We start from the raw sequence: 19,411 nt of genomic DNA, 5'->3' as shown, positions 1-19,411 counted from the left end.
TCCCAGGTAACCAGCCACAAATCTTAACTTATTAATAAGACTTATTAATTAGAGTACCACGACTGGCTTATTAATAAGAGTGCCACGCAGCCTGTGTTCCACGGGGCCGATCTGTCAGGGTTACTGAGGTGCTCTGTGTTCTGTATAAAACACAGGATGTGTGTGCATGCTAAGTCCCTTCAGTCGTGTCTGACTCTGTGACTCCCATGGAGACACCACCAGCTGTCTGTGTCTATGGGATTCTCTAGGCAAAAAGACTGGAGTGGGTTGCCAGGCCCTCCTCCAGGGGATCTTCCTGACCCAGGGATCAAACGGTCTCTCAGGTCCCCTGTATTGACAGGTGGGTTCTTTACCACTAGCACCACGTGGGAAGCCCAAAATACAGGGCAAGCTGAATGAACTCCTGCCCTGAGAGGCTACTTCCTAATATACAGGGGCCGTTCTGACCCCACCAGCTGAAGCTGTTCTTGTATATAAGCAATTGAATTATTACATAAGCTAATGAAACAAGAAAAAAAGAGTGTTTCTAAGAAAACGAAGTTGAAGGAGAAGCCTTGATTAAAAAAAAAACAAAAAACTTGTTAGAAAGCTTTCTGTCAAACCAAGCACATCAGAAACAACAGTTAAATGGGAGGTAACAATTTTTAAAAATCTAAAATTTTTGAATTCACAATACATGAAATTGCTTTGGAACTCTTTAAGTTCTTTAAAAGAAGATGGACCACTTATTCAAGATGGATCACTTGGAACTATAATCAGAGGCACATACTCCCAAGAAAAGACCCTGGCTTTCTATCAAAGGACTGGTAAATAAATGGATATTTAAATATTTTGTTACAATAAGATGGTTAGTATTTCCTTTTAAATCTTCATTTTCATCCACTTTTCAATCAACTACAGGTACCATCCGGAGGCTGAAGGCCAGGCCTGTTTTTCTCCCCCCTGAAAATGCATGTATAACCCCACTGTTCTCAGCTCTAGTCCTGGGCAGCCTCCTGGGGCCTGCACCACCCACTGGACACACAGGCTGTAGGAGGGCCTGTCTGCTGAGGATTTTGTGACATGTGGAGCTGACAAGAGGAAAGCAACATACCTATCCTAAAACCTTTGCATTAGGGGTAGTCACACTGCCTACGGCAAAATCCATTTTAAATTAACACTGGCAGATTCACACAAATGCCAATCAGTAATAGCTTTAAATATCATCACCTAAGCGTCTAGCTAAACTAGACGGCATTGTCCTCACCTTAATGCTTACCAGCCAGCAGACAATTCATGAACGTGTTCACACTGCACACCATCAGACTGGATATCTCAAGATGTTAAAATTTATTATGAATTTTTAAATAGGATACTAGGAATTGTTATATGTTTTTAAAATCTTATTTTGGAGGTATACACTGAAATATTTATCATGAGACAGTATGTCTGGAATTGCTTCAAAATAATCAGGGACGCAATCATTCTCCAATTAAAAAATAATCAAGGAAAGGGAGAATGGGAGAGGAAGGTTAAAGGAGACAAAATTGGCCAGGAGCTGGGAGTTGCTGCATCTGCCCATGCACACATAGGGGGTTTACTGTACTCTTCTTCTTTTGCCTATGTTTGGAATTTTCATAAATAAAAATTTAAAAATAAAGAATTATACCAAACTATTTAGATAATATCTTAAAAACTCTCAGATGTGGAGTCTTTTTTTTAACTTAAATTTTATTGTCATACATTGACATGACTCAGCCAGATGTGGAGTTTTTAAGCCCAAATAATATGAAATTTCATTAATATATTGCACACCAGAAAGAAAAAAAATCACAAAAAACAAAAACACATAATGGGACCAGAGAAAGAATTAAGATTTATTGAATCTCAAACTCCTACGCCAGGCTGATGCTGCTTCGTCCAAGCCCGTGAGAACATTCTGACCCAATTCTCACTGTACCAGTTGCTTTCTTACACTACTGTTCTCAAAACTGCTGAGGCTTCGGGAAGTTTACATAAGAAACTGCTTTAGCAAGCAGTGATTCCAATTAGAAAAGGAATGAAGTCGGCTGTCATTGGTTATAAACATTTCTACATCTGCTTGTAATCTGCCAGTCTGGAGCTATCTTACTTACTCTCTGGGTGAACATCGGTCAAGTCGACAGGAGGGTGACAGCCAAACCCACTGTTTTATAGCCCAAAGGGGGAAGTGGTCTGAGAAGGGGATGCACTTACTTTCAGCATATCCAGGAGAAAAGACAGAACGGAAAATTCAGTATGTTAGAGATGCTTTAAATTTTATTTGAAGATTATTTTCAAGCGACTGGATTGGGATAGTCCACATACATATATAAAAGGATAATCCACGGATCCTCCTGTGCACTGATTGGCTTAAGTGGAGCACAGGATTTTCCTAGTGTGACTTTAATTAGATAAAATCAATACAGTTTACAGAGGGGATCAAGTAAGACCTAAGTCCAATATAAAAGTGAACAAGGCATTAACTCCCTGCAGTATGCTTTGGGCTTAATAACGGCATGCGGCATGCATGCTCAGTCACGTCTGACTCTTGGTGACCCCATGGACTTAGCCCGCCAGCCTCCTCTGTCCATGGGATTTCCCAGGCAAGAATACTCGAGCGGGTTGCCATTTCCTCCTCCAGGGGATCTTCCCAACTCAGGGATCAAACCTGCGTCTCCTGCATTGGCAGGCAGACTCTTTACCCCTGAGCTGCATGAGAAACCCTAATAAAGGCAAGCTCAACTGAAAGAGAGAGAAGGAAAGAAAAGAGAGAAATAGAGGGAAGGAGGGAGAGAGAGGAAAAGAGAAAAGTCAGCTAGCTGTTCCTGGAGTGCCAAAAGCCCTCCTGTGGTTTCACCTCGAAGAATGAATGCCAAAGCCCTCCTCATCACTCACACTCACTCAGCGGACCTGTGGGTCCGGCCACGTCCGCAGCCCAGCTGGCCACGTGACCTCCTGGACCTCTGGGTACACTCTCCCCAAGGGTAATGCCTTTTCCTTTAGAGATGGAAATTTCGAGCCTTCCCTGGGATCTGGACTTGAGGGTCACATTCCCAGAGGCTTCCTTGGCCACGCCACCCCACACTATGTGCATAAACACACACATGTTCTCACCCCTCACCAAGTTTTCTTCTCCCAGTTGAATTTTTCTGATTTCTTTTTTACTGCCATCTCCTCCATTAGCATGCAAGGCCCAGGAGAGCAGGGATTTTTTTTGTCTGAGTGCAGACACTCAGATAATTTAAATTGACTTAAAATTATTCTCTCTAATGTTGTATTCCTAATGCTCCAACCGTTTCTGGCCCATGGCTGGTGCTCAACGATTTACTGAAGGTAATAAAATAACCCAATGGTCTACCACATGAGGATCCAATGAGATGTACTATCTGTGAACTTTGTAAACGGATCTGCTAAACACGTGCAGTGGTTTTATAACAGACTTCCCAGCAAGGCCAATCTCATTCACACTTGTTCTCTAAGCCTCTAACATTCTGCCTTGTTTTTATCTTATTTTCATGTATGCAAGGTAACTGACTAGAAATAACAAGGCACACCAAGGCAATGGCAAAAAGGATCACCAGCCCCTCTGTCCATGGAATTCTCCAGGCAAGAATACTGGAGTGGGTTGCCATTTCCCTTCTCCAGGAGATCTTCCCGACCCAGGGAATGAACACAGGTCTCCTGCCTTGCAGGCAGACTCTACTGACTCAGCCCCCAGGGAAGCCCAAGAATACCAGAAGATCCCTGCCTTCAAATTACACCCAACCCTGGGTACGAGGAGAAGAATTTGAGCTACAGATCACACAGCTGAATCTGCCGGGAGGATGAGGACAGAAATGGCTGTAAATGGTTACAGAAAAATTAAGTTCTGTTTTTCCCCCCTACCTGGATTGTGCATGGAACGCACACCTGAGTTCCTATTATTACTTGTATGTTACAGATGAGGAAAATGGAACATTAAGGAACTTTCCAAAGTAATACAGGTGGATATGACTGGGATTTGAACCCAGCCTCCCAATCTCTCTGGGTTCCACCCATACTACAGTGAAATACATAAATTTCATGATCACACAGAACTCATTTTTCACTCACTGCATCTCTATAGGAGACATGACACAATGACTCTTCTGAAGATAAGATTCAAGGGAACTCAAATGGCAGTAAGCTCTTAGCAATCCCCTTTTTATGTAATAGCTAACTTCAATCATAGAGAAATGCAAACAACCTCAAGATCAATTCATTACATAAATACATACATACATATGGGCTTCCCTGGTGGTTTAGATGGTAAAGAATCCGCCTGCAATGCAGGAGATCTAGGTTCAACCCCTGGGCTGGGAAGATCCCCTGGAGAAGGGAATGGCAACCCACTCCAGTATTCCTGCCTGAAGAATCCTATGGACAGATGAGCCTGGAGGGCTACAGTTCATGGGGTCACAAAGAGTTGGACATGACTGAGCGACTAACACCTTCACTTTCCTGAAAACTCACCAGCTGAGAATCTCTAATCTAGAATAAACTCTAGGTGCTGCAAAGCAGGCACATGAACACTCCAAGTATTTTAACTGATCTGCTGGCGTGGAAATCAAAGGGAGCAGATCCATTTCAACCGTTGGGAGATGCTGTGTTTCCAAGGCCATTAGGGATTTAGAATGGGCCGAGTCACAGAAACAGATTATCCGCAGGACACATGTTGTTCACTGGACCACAAAAGTGGCTTATTGTCTAGTTCCAGATAAAAACTGAGGTCACAACTAGGCATGTTGGAAATGCAGGCCTTCTTTGACAAGTATTCTCTGTCCTGCAAAAGCAGTCGCTCTAATAAGGAACTGTTTAAAGGACCTCAAACTAAACGTGTCCTCACTTATTTAAAGCTTCCCTGGTGGTCAGATGGTAAAGCGTCTGTCTACAACGTGGGAGACCCGGGTTCGATCCCTGGGTCGGGAAGATCCCCTGGAGAAGGAAATGGCAATCCACTCCAGTACTATTGCCTGGAAAATCCCATGGACAGAGGAGCCTGGTAGGCTACAGTCCATGGGTTCACAGAGAGTCGGACACGACTGAGGGAGTTCACTTTCACTTATTTAACACTATGCCCTCATCTCAAGCAGAGAAATGATCTGTATTACCACTGACGTATGTTGGAGTAATTCACTAGTTTTTATTTTCTCATAAACTTTTTCAAACTGTAGCCTCTTTACTGATATAAACTTAAGTTTTACGTTTCCAGTGACAGTAAATGCAGCAAAACAGAGGGAAGGTCTCACTTCCAACCCGATTCTTATGCCATCACTGGGCACTGCACGCGCTTCTACCACAACAGCGAGAACTCTGAATCCAAGAGATTCACGCGTCTGCTTTCCCCACTAGATTATAAATTCTTTGAGTAGAAAAATGGATGCACTGTTCACTTACAGAATTTACAAGTTCTGGAGAAAAACTGTTGAATGAATAACATGCTTTTGATGTCTGGTAGCATACTTAATATATCCCAGAGATACTCCTTGATATTTATGTACAATAATATTCTAATGTTAACCACAGAACATGATAATAAAATGTATTCCTTCCATAACTAACATAACTAATAGTGTATGCTGTTTATGGACCAGCAAGAAGACTGAATGGTATAAATGCCATTTCACATCATCTGGAAATACAAGGATTTCACAGCATTTTTCTGCACCATTCATATACATACATGGATTCCTGTTGATAGTGCATAGGCAAGATCTGAAGCAAACTTGCATTCATGCGTATGAGTCCTAGACCAACTTAATTATCAAACGTAGGTTTTTCTAGTTAGGGACGATATTCTTTGTTTTCTCTGACTTTGAAAACATCCGCCATTTTACTTATTTGAGGCATCAACGTGGGCAAACAGGAAAGTTTAATGTGGTGAAATTTAAATTCATCAAAATTAAGTATAGGTGCACACAAGATTTAAAAAACTGGATTTACACAAATATAATTTCGATTACAAAACAATTAAAACACAGGATCCTTTTACACAGTAATCTTCCCTAGTGAATTAAAAATCACTATGACTATACAACCACTTCGGGAACATATGATACAAAGCAAATAAATCTGGACTTATTTCTGTGAACTATAATGATATTCAAAACTGTATGGCATGTTTTCTGGCTAACTAAAAAGCAACAAGAAAAGTAACAACCAGTCACAGTCACTTCACCGCCATAATAATCAGAGACTCTAACAGATGAAGCTATTTTGCACATAAAACAAATAACCAATCAGTACAACGCTGAGAAAAGTTATTGAAAACCACAAATTGATAAGAAGCGGAACAGTTTTTGAGAATACCAATTTAAAAATTTTCAGCCTCACTTGAACTCATCAGATTAGAATACTTTAAACAAGAAACAAATACTTACTGCACACAGTATACTAGAGCCCACCTACTTTACAGTCCACAGTTCTAGAGATGAACCCAGGACAGAACCCGGGTTCTTACTTGCTTTTTCCATCTTCGGCAACATTGCTTCTCTAAGTGTGGTCCCCAGACCAGCAGCAGCAGCATCACCTTGGAACTGGTGGAAATGCATGTTCTGGTCCCACCTCCTGAATCAGGAAAACTCAGAAATCAAACAGCAATTTTCGATTTAAGGGGCTCTCCAGGTGGGGGACATTTGTTGAACCATGTGGCTCAGATGGTAAAGAAACCACCTGCGATGCAGGAGACCCAGGTTCGATCCCTGGGGTGGGAAGATCCCCTGGAGAAGGAAAGGACAACCCACTCCAGTATTCTGGCCTGGGAAATCCCACGGACAGAGGAGCCTGGCGGGCTACAGTCCACGGGGTCACGAAGAGTCGGACAGGACTGAGTGACTAATACTTTTACTTTCACATTACAGGTGGGGGGCTGCGATGCAGTTCAGGTACCACAGCTCTACCATTAATGCCTAAACATTAGCACCACTCATAAAACATGTATGCACTTTAGTGGGAGTCCAATTTCTTTCTTAGATGGAAGTTTATTACCATTGCCATCATCTTCTTTGCAGGAGAGATTCCTACCGAGTCAGAGAAGGGAGTTTTGGGGAAAATAATTAATACTCAAATTTTAGAGAACAATCTTCTATCACTTTTGTAATATAAACTATAAGAAGAGTATAGGGGAATGGGTTTTTACTTATCAAAAAGGGGAATGGGTTTTTAAATACTATAGATACCATAGTAAAGATTAGAACCATCTTTAATATCAGAATTTTCAAAAACAGTCCCCATAATTTTTTTGCTATCATGGCTTAAATGATTAAAATGGATCAATCTTATGTAACTACAGGTTTCATAGTCTAAAGTCTATTGGTTTCCTAGGTTTTCTGGTTTCAAGAAACTGAATATACTTTACTTAATAGTTGGAAGAGGAAATGGCAACCCACTCTAGTATTCTTGCCTGGAAAATCCCATGGACAGAGAGGAGCCTGGTGGGCTACAGTCCATGGGGTCACAAAGATCAGACACGACTGAGTGGTTGCACACAAATGGCAATCATGAGACAAAGGATGCCTGACATATCAACAAAAAGACTAAAGTTTTAAATTCAACTCTTCACTCTCAAATCTTACAAAGGTGGGGAGTGAAGAAACTGCTGCTGACTCACAAAGGAGTCCTTTGAGCTCCTGAGGGAAAGAGTTCAGAGAGGCAGGTAAACCAAGAAGAGCAATTTTCCAAAAACTTCAGGTTCAATGCTGGTTAGTCAGTAAGTTTTTAGCCATTTTTAAAAGCTTAAGAAACATACTTTTTCTCCTTTGGAATAAGAAAATATGGTGCTTAAAAAAGAAAAATAAATTTTAAGTTTCTATTTGTAATACTGAATATATTAGCATTTTCCTACTGAAGTGCCCCTTACTACGTATAAGCATTAACTGAAAAACTTTTTTTTTAATCTTAGCATAATTGAAAACAAATTAACAGAAGGTGGATAAATTTGGAAGTCAGCTTCAGAGGTTCTGGTTAATGACAGTAAGTTCTTAAGTTTAAAAAAATTAACTTGTTTTCTTCCTTATTTCAAAAACGATAAATATTCATTACTCAAAATTGTGAGAATACAAACAAGATGACAAAGAAGTTCTTAAGGGAGAGTTGCATGGATGTGTGCTCAGTTGTGGTGGACTCTTTGCAATCCCATGGACTGCAGCCCGCCAGGTTCCTCTGTCCATGGAATTTTCCAGGCAAGAATACTGGAGCTGGTTGCCACTTCCGACTCCAGGGGATCCTCCCAAGGACTGAACTCATGTCTCTTATGTCTCCTGCATTGGTAGGTGGGTTCTTCACCATTAACACCACCTGGGAAGGAAGCCTTGCTGGCTTGAGAGGCTGCAGCAGGAGCCCCATGTGCAGACAATATCGCTTCCAGGCGAGGCCAGGCCTTCTAGACTGAGGCCCCAGGTGGAGCACAGGACTCGGCATGGAGCTCACTCTCCGCCCTGAGGAAGCAGTCAGTGAATGACGACCGTTTCCAGGATTAAGTGCATTTTTTGCTTCATTAACTGATATCTAAAATTCTGTGTCCCCTTGATTTAAATGTCCCACCTGACACAAACAGGTGACTTTTGAATCCTGCCTCTGCAGGTAACACTACTTACTATATGACTTAGTTTTCAGATACTAAAAATAGCTTGGAAAAACTGAGTCATACTGAAGAACATCCTCAAGCACTGTATTTACGACACCTAAAAATGAACAAGATGGGCTAAATCTATCATGTGTTTTTGATAATCAGAAGGGGAGAAAAAAAAAAAAAAGAAAATACCAATTGAGAAGTGACATGCCCAGTCTGTTATTTTGATGGTTTAAGGTTTGGTTTCAAGTAAAATGCTTAACAACTCTGCTTTTCCACCATTCTCCCTCCAAATAACAGATTAACACTTTGTGTGCAGATACTCCATCCCTTCACTTTACAGCCTGTTATAAAGATGTTCTGACTTGGGTTTTGTTCGGGCATGCAGGGCAGGCTGATTCCCTGAACTGCCACCAGAGTGAAGCTCTGAAGTGCTGAATAAAATATTAATAGCAAAAGACACACCCCCCCACACACAAATAAATACCATTTAAAACACAATGTTGAGTCAGCACAAAAGGAAAGGCTCTAGAAAGGTGAGAGGAAGTGAGAGCAGAAACTCTGGGAGGAAAACACGTTGAGACAGGGTTCTGCCCCAGGAGGCTCCTCCAAGCCTCCTCCAAGCCCTGGGGAGCCAGAGTTTGGGTCTGCACCAGTGGTGAAGAATCCGTCTGCCAGTGCAGGAAACACAAGACACAAGGGTTCAATTCCTGGGTCGGGAAGATCCTATGGAGGAGGGCATGGCAACCCACTCCAAGATTCTGCCTGCAGAGTCCCATGGACGGAGGAGCCTGGCGGGCTGCAATCCATGGAGTCGCAGAGAGTCGGACACGACTTAGCCACTGAACAACAACAAAGAAAGAATAGTAAACTGAAGGTGGGAGTCACAGAAATTATCTAGATGAGCGCTAAGAAAACACGACAGGCTGAAAGTTAGTAAGTTAGACATCTGTTGGACCTTTTCATGCTAATTAGGGTTCCAGAAAGAGAGAACAGAAGAGGCAATATTCCTGAAATATAGTCACTGTACATTTCTAGCTGCACTCCCCACTGTGCTAGCTAGTAGCCACATGTGACTATTTAAATGAAAATTTTAAATACAGTTCCTAGGTCACACTAACCACACTTAAAGTTCTCCTTAGCTTTGCATGGCAGGAGGCTACCACATGGGACTGCACCAATGTAGAACATTTCCATCATCACAGAAAGTTCTACAGAGCTGCACCATTGCAGAACTACTGAAACACACATCCTCAGATTCAAGCTACCCAATAAATCCCAAGCTATAGAAATAAAATCCACACGTGAACCCGCTAAGGTGGTACCACAAAATACTGAAGATACAGAAGTCTTAAAAATGGGCAGAGGGAAGAGTCGGACCATCTATTCAGGAACAATATTAAATGCTGACTTCTGAGCAGTATCTTTGAAATCCAGTAAGAAACTGGAAATAACAGAACTCTGTACCTAGAAAACTATTTTTCAAGAACAAGGCAAAACACATTTTCACACATTAGAGGTTTTACCGACAACAAACTCTCCCTAATGGAAACTTCAAAGAATTCACTTTAGGAAAAAAGAAAAATATCCCAGAAACAACTGAAATGTAAAAAGGAATAGTAAGCAAAGATATGGTAAAAGTTGATTAAATCTAAGTAAGCATTAACTGTATTAAAAAAAAAAAAACACTAACATCTAATTTGTGGCACATAAGACAACCAAACCACTAGGCAGCAACCAGGTGTGTTGGGAGAGATGACTGCAGCCAGGCAGCTTCAGGTCTCTGTAATTCTGGAGGGTCATGAAATTGAGTACTACTTTAAGGCAGAAATAGTAACATAAATGTTTATGACATACACATATGAAAAAAAGTGACATACAAGCATACCTCCTTTTATTTGTTTTGCATTATTGCACTTTTCAGATATTTTGTTTTTTACCAATTGAAGGTCTGTGGCATTAGTCTGGAACCAACCCACAATGGGTATGACCTAAATCAAATCCCATATGATTATACAGTGGAAGTGAGAAACAGATTCAAGGGATTAGTTTTGATAGACAGAGTGCCTAAAGAACTATGGACGGAGGTTCGTGACATTGTATAGGAGGCAGGGATCACGACCATCCCCAAGAAAAAGAAATGCAAAAAGGCAAAATGGCTGTCTAAGGAGGCCTTATACATAGCTGTGAAAAGAGAAGCAAAAAGAAAAGGAGAAAAAGATATACCCATTTGAAGGCAGAGTTCCAAAGAATAGCAAGGAGAGATAAGAAAGCCTTCCTCAGTGATCAGTGCAAAGAAATAGAGGAAAACAATAGAATGGGAAAGACTAGAGATCTCTTTAAGAAAATTAGACATACCAAGGGAACTTCTCATACAAAGATGGGCACAATAAAAGACAGAAATGGTATGGACCTAACAGAAGCAGAAGATATTAAGAAGAGGTGGCAAGAAGACACAGAAGAACTATACAAAAAAGATCTTCACGACCCAGATAATCACGATGGTGTGATCACCAACCTAGAGCCAGACATCCTGGAATGTGACCTCAAGTGTGCCTTAGGAAGCATCACTATGAACAAAGCTAGTGAAGGTGATGGAATTCCAGGTGAGTTATTTCAAATCCTAAAAGACGATGCTGTGAAAGTGCTGCAGTCAATATGCCAGAAAATTGGGAAAACTCAGCAGTGGCCAAGGGACAGGAAAAGGTCAGTTTTCATTCCAATCCCAAAGAAAGGCAATGCCAAAGAATGTTCAAACTACCGCACAATTGCACTCATCTCACACGCTAGCAAAGTAATGCTCAAAATTCTCCAAGCCAGGCTTCAACAGTACATGAACCATTAACTTCTAGATGTTCAACCTGGATTTAGAAAAGGCAGAGGAGCCAGAGATCAAATTGTCAACGTCCGCTGGATCATCGAAAAAGTAAGAGAGTTCCAGAAAGACATCTACTTCTGCTTTATTGACTACGCCAAAGCCTTTGACTGTGTGGATCACAACAAACTGTGGCAAATTCTTCAAGAGATGGGAATACCAGACCACCTGACTTGCCTCTTGAGAAATCTGTATGCAGGTCAAGAAGCAGCAGTTAGAACTGTACATGGAACAACAGACTGGTTTCAAATCGGGAAAGGAGTACGTCAAGGCTGTATATTGTCACCCTGCTTATTTAACTTATATGCAGAATACATCATGAGAAACGCTGGAGTAAGCACAAGCTGGAATCAAGATTGCCGGGAGAAATATCAATAACCTCAGATATGCAGATGACACCACCCTTATAGCACAAAGTGAAGAAGAACTAAAGAGCCTCTTGATGAAAGTCAAAGAAGAGAGTGAAAAAGCTGGCTTAAAGCTCAACATTCAGAAAACAAAGATCATGGCATTCAGTCCCATCACTTCATGGCAAATAGATGGGAGAAACAGCAGAAACAGTTTCAGACTTTATTTTTTTGGGCTCCAAAGTCACTGCAGATGCTGACTGCAGTATTGAAATTAAAAGACGCTTGCTCCTTGGAAGAAAAGTTATGATCAACCTAGACAGCATATTAAAATGCAGAGATATTACTTTGCCAACAAAGGTCCGACTAGTCAAGGCTATGGTTTTTCCAGTAGTCATGTATGGATGTTGAGAGTTGGACTATAAAGAAAGCTGAGCACCAAAGAATTGATGCTTTTGAACTGTGGTGTTGGAGAAGACTCTTGAGAGTCCCTTGGACTGCAAGAAGATTCAACCAGTCAATCCTAAAGGAAATTAGTCCTGAATATTCTTTGGAAGGACTGATGCTGAAGCTGAAACTCCAATACTCTGGCCACCTGATGGGAAGAACTGACTCATTGGAAAAGACCCTGATGCTGGGAAAGATTGAAGGCAGCAGGAGAAGAGGATGACAGAGGATGAGATGGTTGGATGGCATCATTGAGTCAATGGACATGAGTTTGAGAAAACTCCGGGAGTTGGTGATGGACAGGGAAGCCTGGCATTCTGCAGTCCACGGGGTCACAAAGACTGAGGGGCTGGACAGAACTGAACCCACAACATATCCAAGGTATGGGAGCAAACCTTCTGAAGGTAAGGAACAAACCTTGTAAAAAGTTGAGGGGCTGTGGGGAATCCTCGGTCAATCTGTATATGGTATCCAGAAATCCAAACACAGAATAAACACAAATAAGGCAAACAAAACCCTCTAGCCACAAAGATTGCCAAACAAGATGAAAAGGTAAGATTCAGCTGTGAGCTTTTATATATCAGGAAAATATTTATCAAAAGAAAAGATAATTTCTTATCAAAAAAAGAAAGATAAATTCTTATCAAAAGAAACCCAGTGAAATCATTAACTTCAGACAAAATTACCTTTAAGAAAAAATGCATTATAAAAAGGGTCACTTCATAATAATAAAAGGTCCAATTCACCTGGAAGATAATATTAATCCTAACCTTAGAGAAGATTTTAAATCCACCATTTTAACATCTCTGTCAAGTACACAAAAGACACTAGATACAACAGATTAAGTAGAATTAGGATACAGATGGGAACAACATAGTTAATAAGTCTTTATGGACATATATAGAAAATACATGTATATACATTGATTAGGGAATGTATACTTTTTACGAACAGGTATAACATTTACAAAACCCGACTATACCCTAGGTATAAAGTTAGCATCAGCAAATTTTCAGGTGTATTATTAGTATCAATCAGATTCCCTGATCATAATGAAATTAAGTTTGAAATCATTAACACAATGATAAATAGAAAAACCTTATACTTTTGGAAAGTAGACATTTCTAACAATTCACAGGTTAAAGATATCTCTTTTTAAAATCTCAAAAGTTGTGAAGTTTCAATTACCTTAAAATATAAGAATAAATTTCTCATGTAATAACTAGTAAAAACTGATTTATTTAAAAGACATGGCCAATACGTAAGCTGTAGGTAAATATTCTCCATTGTGCATGCATACTTAAAATTTTTTTTTTACTAAAATGCACAATTAAAAGGATAAAAGCTTACAGGTGAAGATAAATCATTTTAACAGCCACTTATCTCACTGGAAAATCTTTTTGCTCTTTCAAATTGGAGAGGGAGGAATGAAGACAAGAAAACTCAACATTGATTTGTGGAATAACAGTTTACTAAGAGCCTGGTCTGTGTCTGATATAGAAGATACACAGATGAGGACACACAGTTCAGCCTCCAGGGGCGGACAGCACCCTAAAGGAGCAGTGGGCAGAGAAACACACGTAAGATGCCCGTCTGGACGAAGGAGGTGACCCTGGTAATGGGTTGGGGAGATCAGAAAGCTTTCTGTAGTAATGCCTCGAGCTGAGATACAATGTGTAAAAGAAGGCACATAAGTGAAAAGGCCAGAGAATAGCATTCCAGAAAAGAGGAACAGTGTGCGCAAAGGTACAATGTTCCGGTGGGCAATCAAACTAAAACTGTAATTAAAATTTCAGATGGATGGTCAATATAAAAGCCGGGTACAGCATAAATTCTGCAAAATTTTTATGCTTTCTCATCTGTTTCTTCTTTAATAAGAAACTGGTTGACATTCCTACTGTCATAGAATTTTTCTGTGACTATATAAATACTGTCTAGATATTCTATTTATGAAGACACTTCAAAATACAGTGAAAGTGAAGCTGCTCAGTCGTGTCCAACAGCTTTGCGACCCCATGGACTGTAGCCTACCAGGCTCCTCAGTCCATGGAATTTTCCAGGCAAGAATACTGGAATGGGTTGCCATTTCCTTCTCCAGGGGATCTTCCCAACCCAGGGATTGAACCCGGGTCTCCTGCACTGCAGGCAGACGCTTCACCATCTGAGCCACCAGGGAAGCATATAGTACTATCATGCAAAACTGAACGGTTACCATTTTCCATACTGTTCAAAAGAGAAACTATCAAAAACAACTAAATCTTTAAGACCCTTTAGAAAGCTATTTCTACTCTCTTCTTCAATAAAATTCTACAGTAAACAGGTTTTTGCTCAGGAAAGACTACGAAGTATGCTTTCTAAACTCCTCTCACTAATATATATCATGTAACAGTCTTGAGCAATACTGGTATTTTCAATATTACACCCTCACTCCATTCAACCAAACAAGCACTGTAACAAATATACAACTTCAGATACTGGAGACAGAAAGAAAAATTCAAAAAACAAAACCAAAAACAGGGATTCTTAAAATTCGGTTCTAATGATTACTCCTAAAAGTGTAGCTCAGCAGTAAAGAACCCGTGCCAGTACAGGAGAGGCAAGTTTGATCCCTGGGTCAGGAAGGTCCCCTGGAGAAGGAAATGGCAACTCACTCCAGTATTCTTGCCTGGAGAATCCCATGGACAGAGAGGAGTCTGGCGGGCTACAGTCTGCTGCTGCTGCTAACTCGCTTCAGTCGTGTCCGACTCTGTGCAACCCCACAGACAGCAGCCCACCAGGGTCCCCCCTCCCTGGGATTCTCCAGGTAAGAACGCTGGAGTGGGTTGCCATTTCCTTCTCCAATGCATGAAAGAGAAAAGTGAAAGTGAAGTCGCTCAGTCGTGTCCGACTTCGCGACCCCATGGACTGCAGCCTATCAGGCTCCTCCATCCATGGGATTTTCCAGGCAAGAGTACTGGAGTGGGTTGCCGTTGCCTTCTCTGGGGCTACAGTCTACAGGGTCGCAAAGAGTTGGACACAACTTAGCAACTACACATGTAACAACATAAAAGGTGTCTACATAAGCACAAAAGGATTCAGATTAGTTCCAAAGGTTAATTGTGACATGGAAATTACAGCTAAATTATACAGCTATGGACTAACTTCCATTAACTATTTCAGGTCTCTTTTGCTATATCCTGGCAGAAGAAAAAGAGAGAAAAAGAATTTCTTTCCCTTAAATAATTTACTCCTAAATCCACCATATGACTATGTAAAAATATAACCTGGAGTTCCTAGAAATCCAGGCTACACACTCACATTAGCCTTTTGTTGTATTTATTAAATGCGACAAGACGGGGACTCAAGGTGAATTCAGCATTCTCAGTAATGATTAGAAACAAGAACAGATCATTTCTTTCAAGTGTGCAGTTACTGATTAATTTTCTTTGGCAGCGAAGAACTAGCCAATTCAAGTTTTTCTCCTAAAAGATAATTTCTTTTATTGTGAATATACCAGTGTAGTTTTCTAAAAAGCATGATAGTTCAAAGATAACTGTTATCTTCACGAAAACATGTAAGAGCATTACATCAGAAAATTATATCTGAAGACAACTGAAGGCATTTTCTGACACTAACTAAAATATCCACAAATTCTGTTTATTTCTCATCACTTAATGCTTGTGGCAGGAGCCTGAATGCCATTTGATCCAATTTTTTAAAAGTCAGACAGTATTACTTACTAAAAAATATATTCTTATTCGCTCTTCCTAAAAAGTTAACCTAACCAATTAAAATTAAAGAAAGGAAAGGAAAACCCTCAAACTACTCAGATGCTGGTAATGGTATGGATGGAAGGGAGTATGAAACAAAACAAGGACAAATTTACTCTCTGGGAACAATTTAAAAAATGAAACTTCGGTTTGATGTAAGAATCACCAGGAAGTGGGAAAACTGAGGAAGACTCCTATATAAGTGCTTCTCCTTTGTTTTTGAAACCAGAAGTGGCTTGTCACAATGTAAACATGGAAAGGAGTACCATGTGGAATAATGATTAGAAAGGTGAAAGAATGACTGTTACCTGCCTTCTGCGGAGAAGACAATAAAGTAGGAAGTGTTTATCCATGCTTTAAGGCTTGTGCTTAGTGAGGATAAACACAATTCAAGTTTAGTACAAAAACTATTCTTTCTAATTTTATGGAAAAACACCCACTCCAGTATTCTTGCCTGGAAAATTCCATGGTCAGAGGAGTCTGATGGGCTATAGTCCTGGGGTTGCAAAGAGCAGGACGCAACTGAGCATACAAGTTCAGGTTTAAGTGTCAGATAAAATTTTCGTTATATATACCAGCACTAGTTGCTAAGCTGAGTCCCACTGAATGGACAGTCTAACATGGGCCAGTAGATCAGGGTGCAAAGTATCAAACGCTGACCATCAAAGGAATAGCTATCTACCATAAACAGCCTTCAAGGTTGTAAGATGAGTGCAAAATACGACGTGTAATTGGTAATTTAAACGTTTGGCAACAAACCTCAAAATCAAATTTCCTTAGAAATATTTGATCTAAAGTTTTGTTTCTAAAAAGATCAACATGAAATGATACATGTTAAAAAGGCAGCAAAGTTCTATCACATCTAAGAAAACCAAGATAGAGTCTCAAGTGAATTTAAAGTCTCTCAGTAGTGTCCAGCTCTTTGCAACTCCATGGACTGTAGCCTACCAGGTTCCACCATCCATGGGATTTTCCAGGCCAGAATATTGGAGTGGGTAACCTTTCCCTTCTCCAGGGATCTTCTCAACCCAGGGATCGAACCCAGTTCTTCCGCACTGCAGGCGGATTCTTTACCAGCTGAGCCCACCAGGGAAGATAGAGCTTAGCCAATAATAACAAGAAAGTAATTATTTCAGTACCACTTCCCTGGTGGCTCAGACGGTAAAGTGTCTGCCTACAGAACCTGGTAGGCTGCAGTCCATGGGGTCGCAAAGAGTCGGACACGACTGAGCAACTTCACTTCACAATTATTTCAATAACAGCAGGCAACAGGTTCCCCGGATAAGACTCTCCATCAAAAAGAAAAAAAAAGCAAAAAACACACTGCACCTAGACAGAAACAGAACACAAAATTTCACAGGCTGAAATATCAATATGATCTTCGAAAGGGGTTTTAAATTTATCAGTTTTCTAAGTTTTCTCTCTCTACCAAAACCAAAAACCCAACAGCAACAAATCTAAGGCTTTCACCAACCCAAGAAGTGAGGTTTAAAAAATAAACACAGTAGAGGGTTCTGATGTTAATAAAAGGGGCATTACTAAAACTACTTCCAAATCAAAAAGAAAGTCAACTCAAACCCCACCCCTGGCTCCTGGAGGGGAGCGTGGCTTTCCCTAGTCAGTGGCCGTCGAGAACTAAACGCCCCAGCCCCAGGGAGCTGGGGGAGGATAGCGAAGGGTGAACGCTAATTTCGCCGACAATACTGTAAAATAAGCAAACCACCGCTCCTGGCCAATTAACTAAGCGCGACTCAAAGTTCCACCACGTAATTTGGGCCTGGACCTTTTTTTTTTTTTTTTTTTTTAAAGCAAACAACGTAATTGAAAGCAGAGTCATTTCCCTCTTGGTATTTTATTCATGCTGGAAATAACATTCAAATCGAAAAGGTAGCAAAACAAAAGAGAAAAAAAAAAAAAACACAACACAAGAAAATTGAGGGAAGTGGAAGCGCGCGGGACGTTTCACTGGGGTTTTTTTCCCTCCTCAGGAGGCTTGACTCTCTGGCCTGTATTTTAAATTCCCAGTCCGGCCGGGCGCGGGTCGGACTCCCGAAAGCGGCCCGCGGCGCCGGGGGGTCCCACCCTCTGCGGAGGGAGGAGAGAACGCGGCTCCCGCGGCGGCCGGACGCGCGGAGCGGCGGAGAGTGGACTCCACTCGGGACCGAGTCGGGGGCTCCCGGCGGGCGGGCAGCTCCTCAGGGCGGGCGCCGGGCAGCTGCGGGAACTTTCCCTCCCTCCCGCCCGGCCGCGGCCCACACGCTCAGGCGCAAACTTTGCAGACGGCGCCGCGAGCGGCCGGGGTCCCGCCCCGCGCCCCCCAGCCGAGCCCCCGCGCGCCCCGGCTCCGGCCCCGGCCCCTCGTCCGCCCTGCGTGCCCCGAGCCCGGCCCGAGCTGGGTGGGCCCCGGCGCGACCCCTCGGCCTCCCCGGCGGCGCCGCCGCCCGCGCCCCCGCCCCCCGCCGCGACCCTCCCCCGCGCCGCCGCAGGGCCGAGCGGCCGGCCCGGGGCCTGGGCCGCGCTCCCCTCACCTTGGTGGCCATGGCGGGCGGATCTCCCCCCTCGCCCTCGGCCCGGGACGGTCGGCTCCTCTCCCGCGCCGCGGCTATCGGCCCCAGGCGGCCAGACGAAAGCGAGGGCGGCGGCGGCGGCAGCTACAGCTGGGCCCCGGCGCGGCGGCGGCTCCGCCCCGGCCCCGAGTCTCGGCTCTGGGCGACTCCAGCCGCCGCCCCGCTCCTCCAGTTCCTGAAACTCCCCGGCTGCGCGGCCCCCGCCCCCGCCGGCCGAGCCTCCCATCTACCGCGGCGTGCGCGGCGCGGCCGGCGGAAGCGCGCCCGGTGCCCTGGGCCGGCCCGGCCTCCTCTCCCACTTTCCGCCCCCGCCCGGAGCCTCCGCCTCGGGCCGCGCCGCCGGCGCCCTTTGTCGCAGGGCTCGGGGCCGCGTCCCCCGAGCGGCGGCCGGGGTCGGGCCGGATCATGGTCTCCCCACCGACCGCGTCCCGCCTGGCCGCCCGCCGTGGGGACGGTGGACAGGAGTGAGGGACACGCTTATGAGGGAGCGCCTGCCGGGGAGCCGAGTCCCGAGCGGCCCTTCAGCCGGTCACCGCGACTGAAGTGTTTCGCTGTGGAGATACAACGGGGCCCCCCAGCACGACGGGCTCGAGTCGCGGACGGGGTCTTTGTCCCGCGTCGGCATGGCTGTGGGGCCGGCCGTGCTCGGGGCTGAGTGAAATGAGTGTGGAGAACGCAGCCGGCACGGAGCGCAGCAATGGCTTCCAGGTCCGCTGGCCCTTCACGGAAGACCCGGCGCCCGCCTGGAGTTGCCCGCGGGCTGTGGTCCCCGGCCCGGAGCTTCAGGGCCCCGACGCTTGGGGCTTTCGTTCTGAGGCGTCCCGTTAACCTCCTTCTGG

General features: G+C 43.4%; 1 protein-coding gene across 1 annotated transcript in view; it reads right to left on the bottom strand.

Annotated features, from left to right (window-relative positions):
• Window positions 1-18,705, bottom strand: part of SNX9 (sorting nexin 9) — a 91,488-nt gene extending 72,783 nt beyond the window's left edge. The window contains exon 1 of the mRNA XM_018053410.1: window positions 18,534-18,705. Coding sequence (XP_017908899.1) covers window positions 18,534-18,545 — 12 coding nt within the window. The 5' untranslated portion in view covers window positions 18,546-18,705. The remainder of the gene's footprint in view (window positions 1-18,533) is intronic.

Source organism: Capra hircus, chromosome 9 (assembly GCF_001704415.2).
Source record: "Capra hircus breed San Clemente chromosome 9, ASM170441v1, whole genome shotgun sequence".
Lineage (NCBI taxonomy): Eukaryota > Metazoa > Chordata > Mammalia > Artiodactyla > Bovidae > Capra > Capra hircus.
This window is presented reverse-complemented; position numbering and strand designations above follow the sequence as displayed.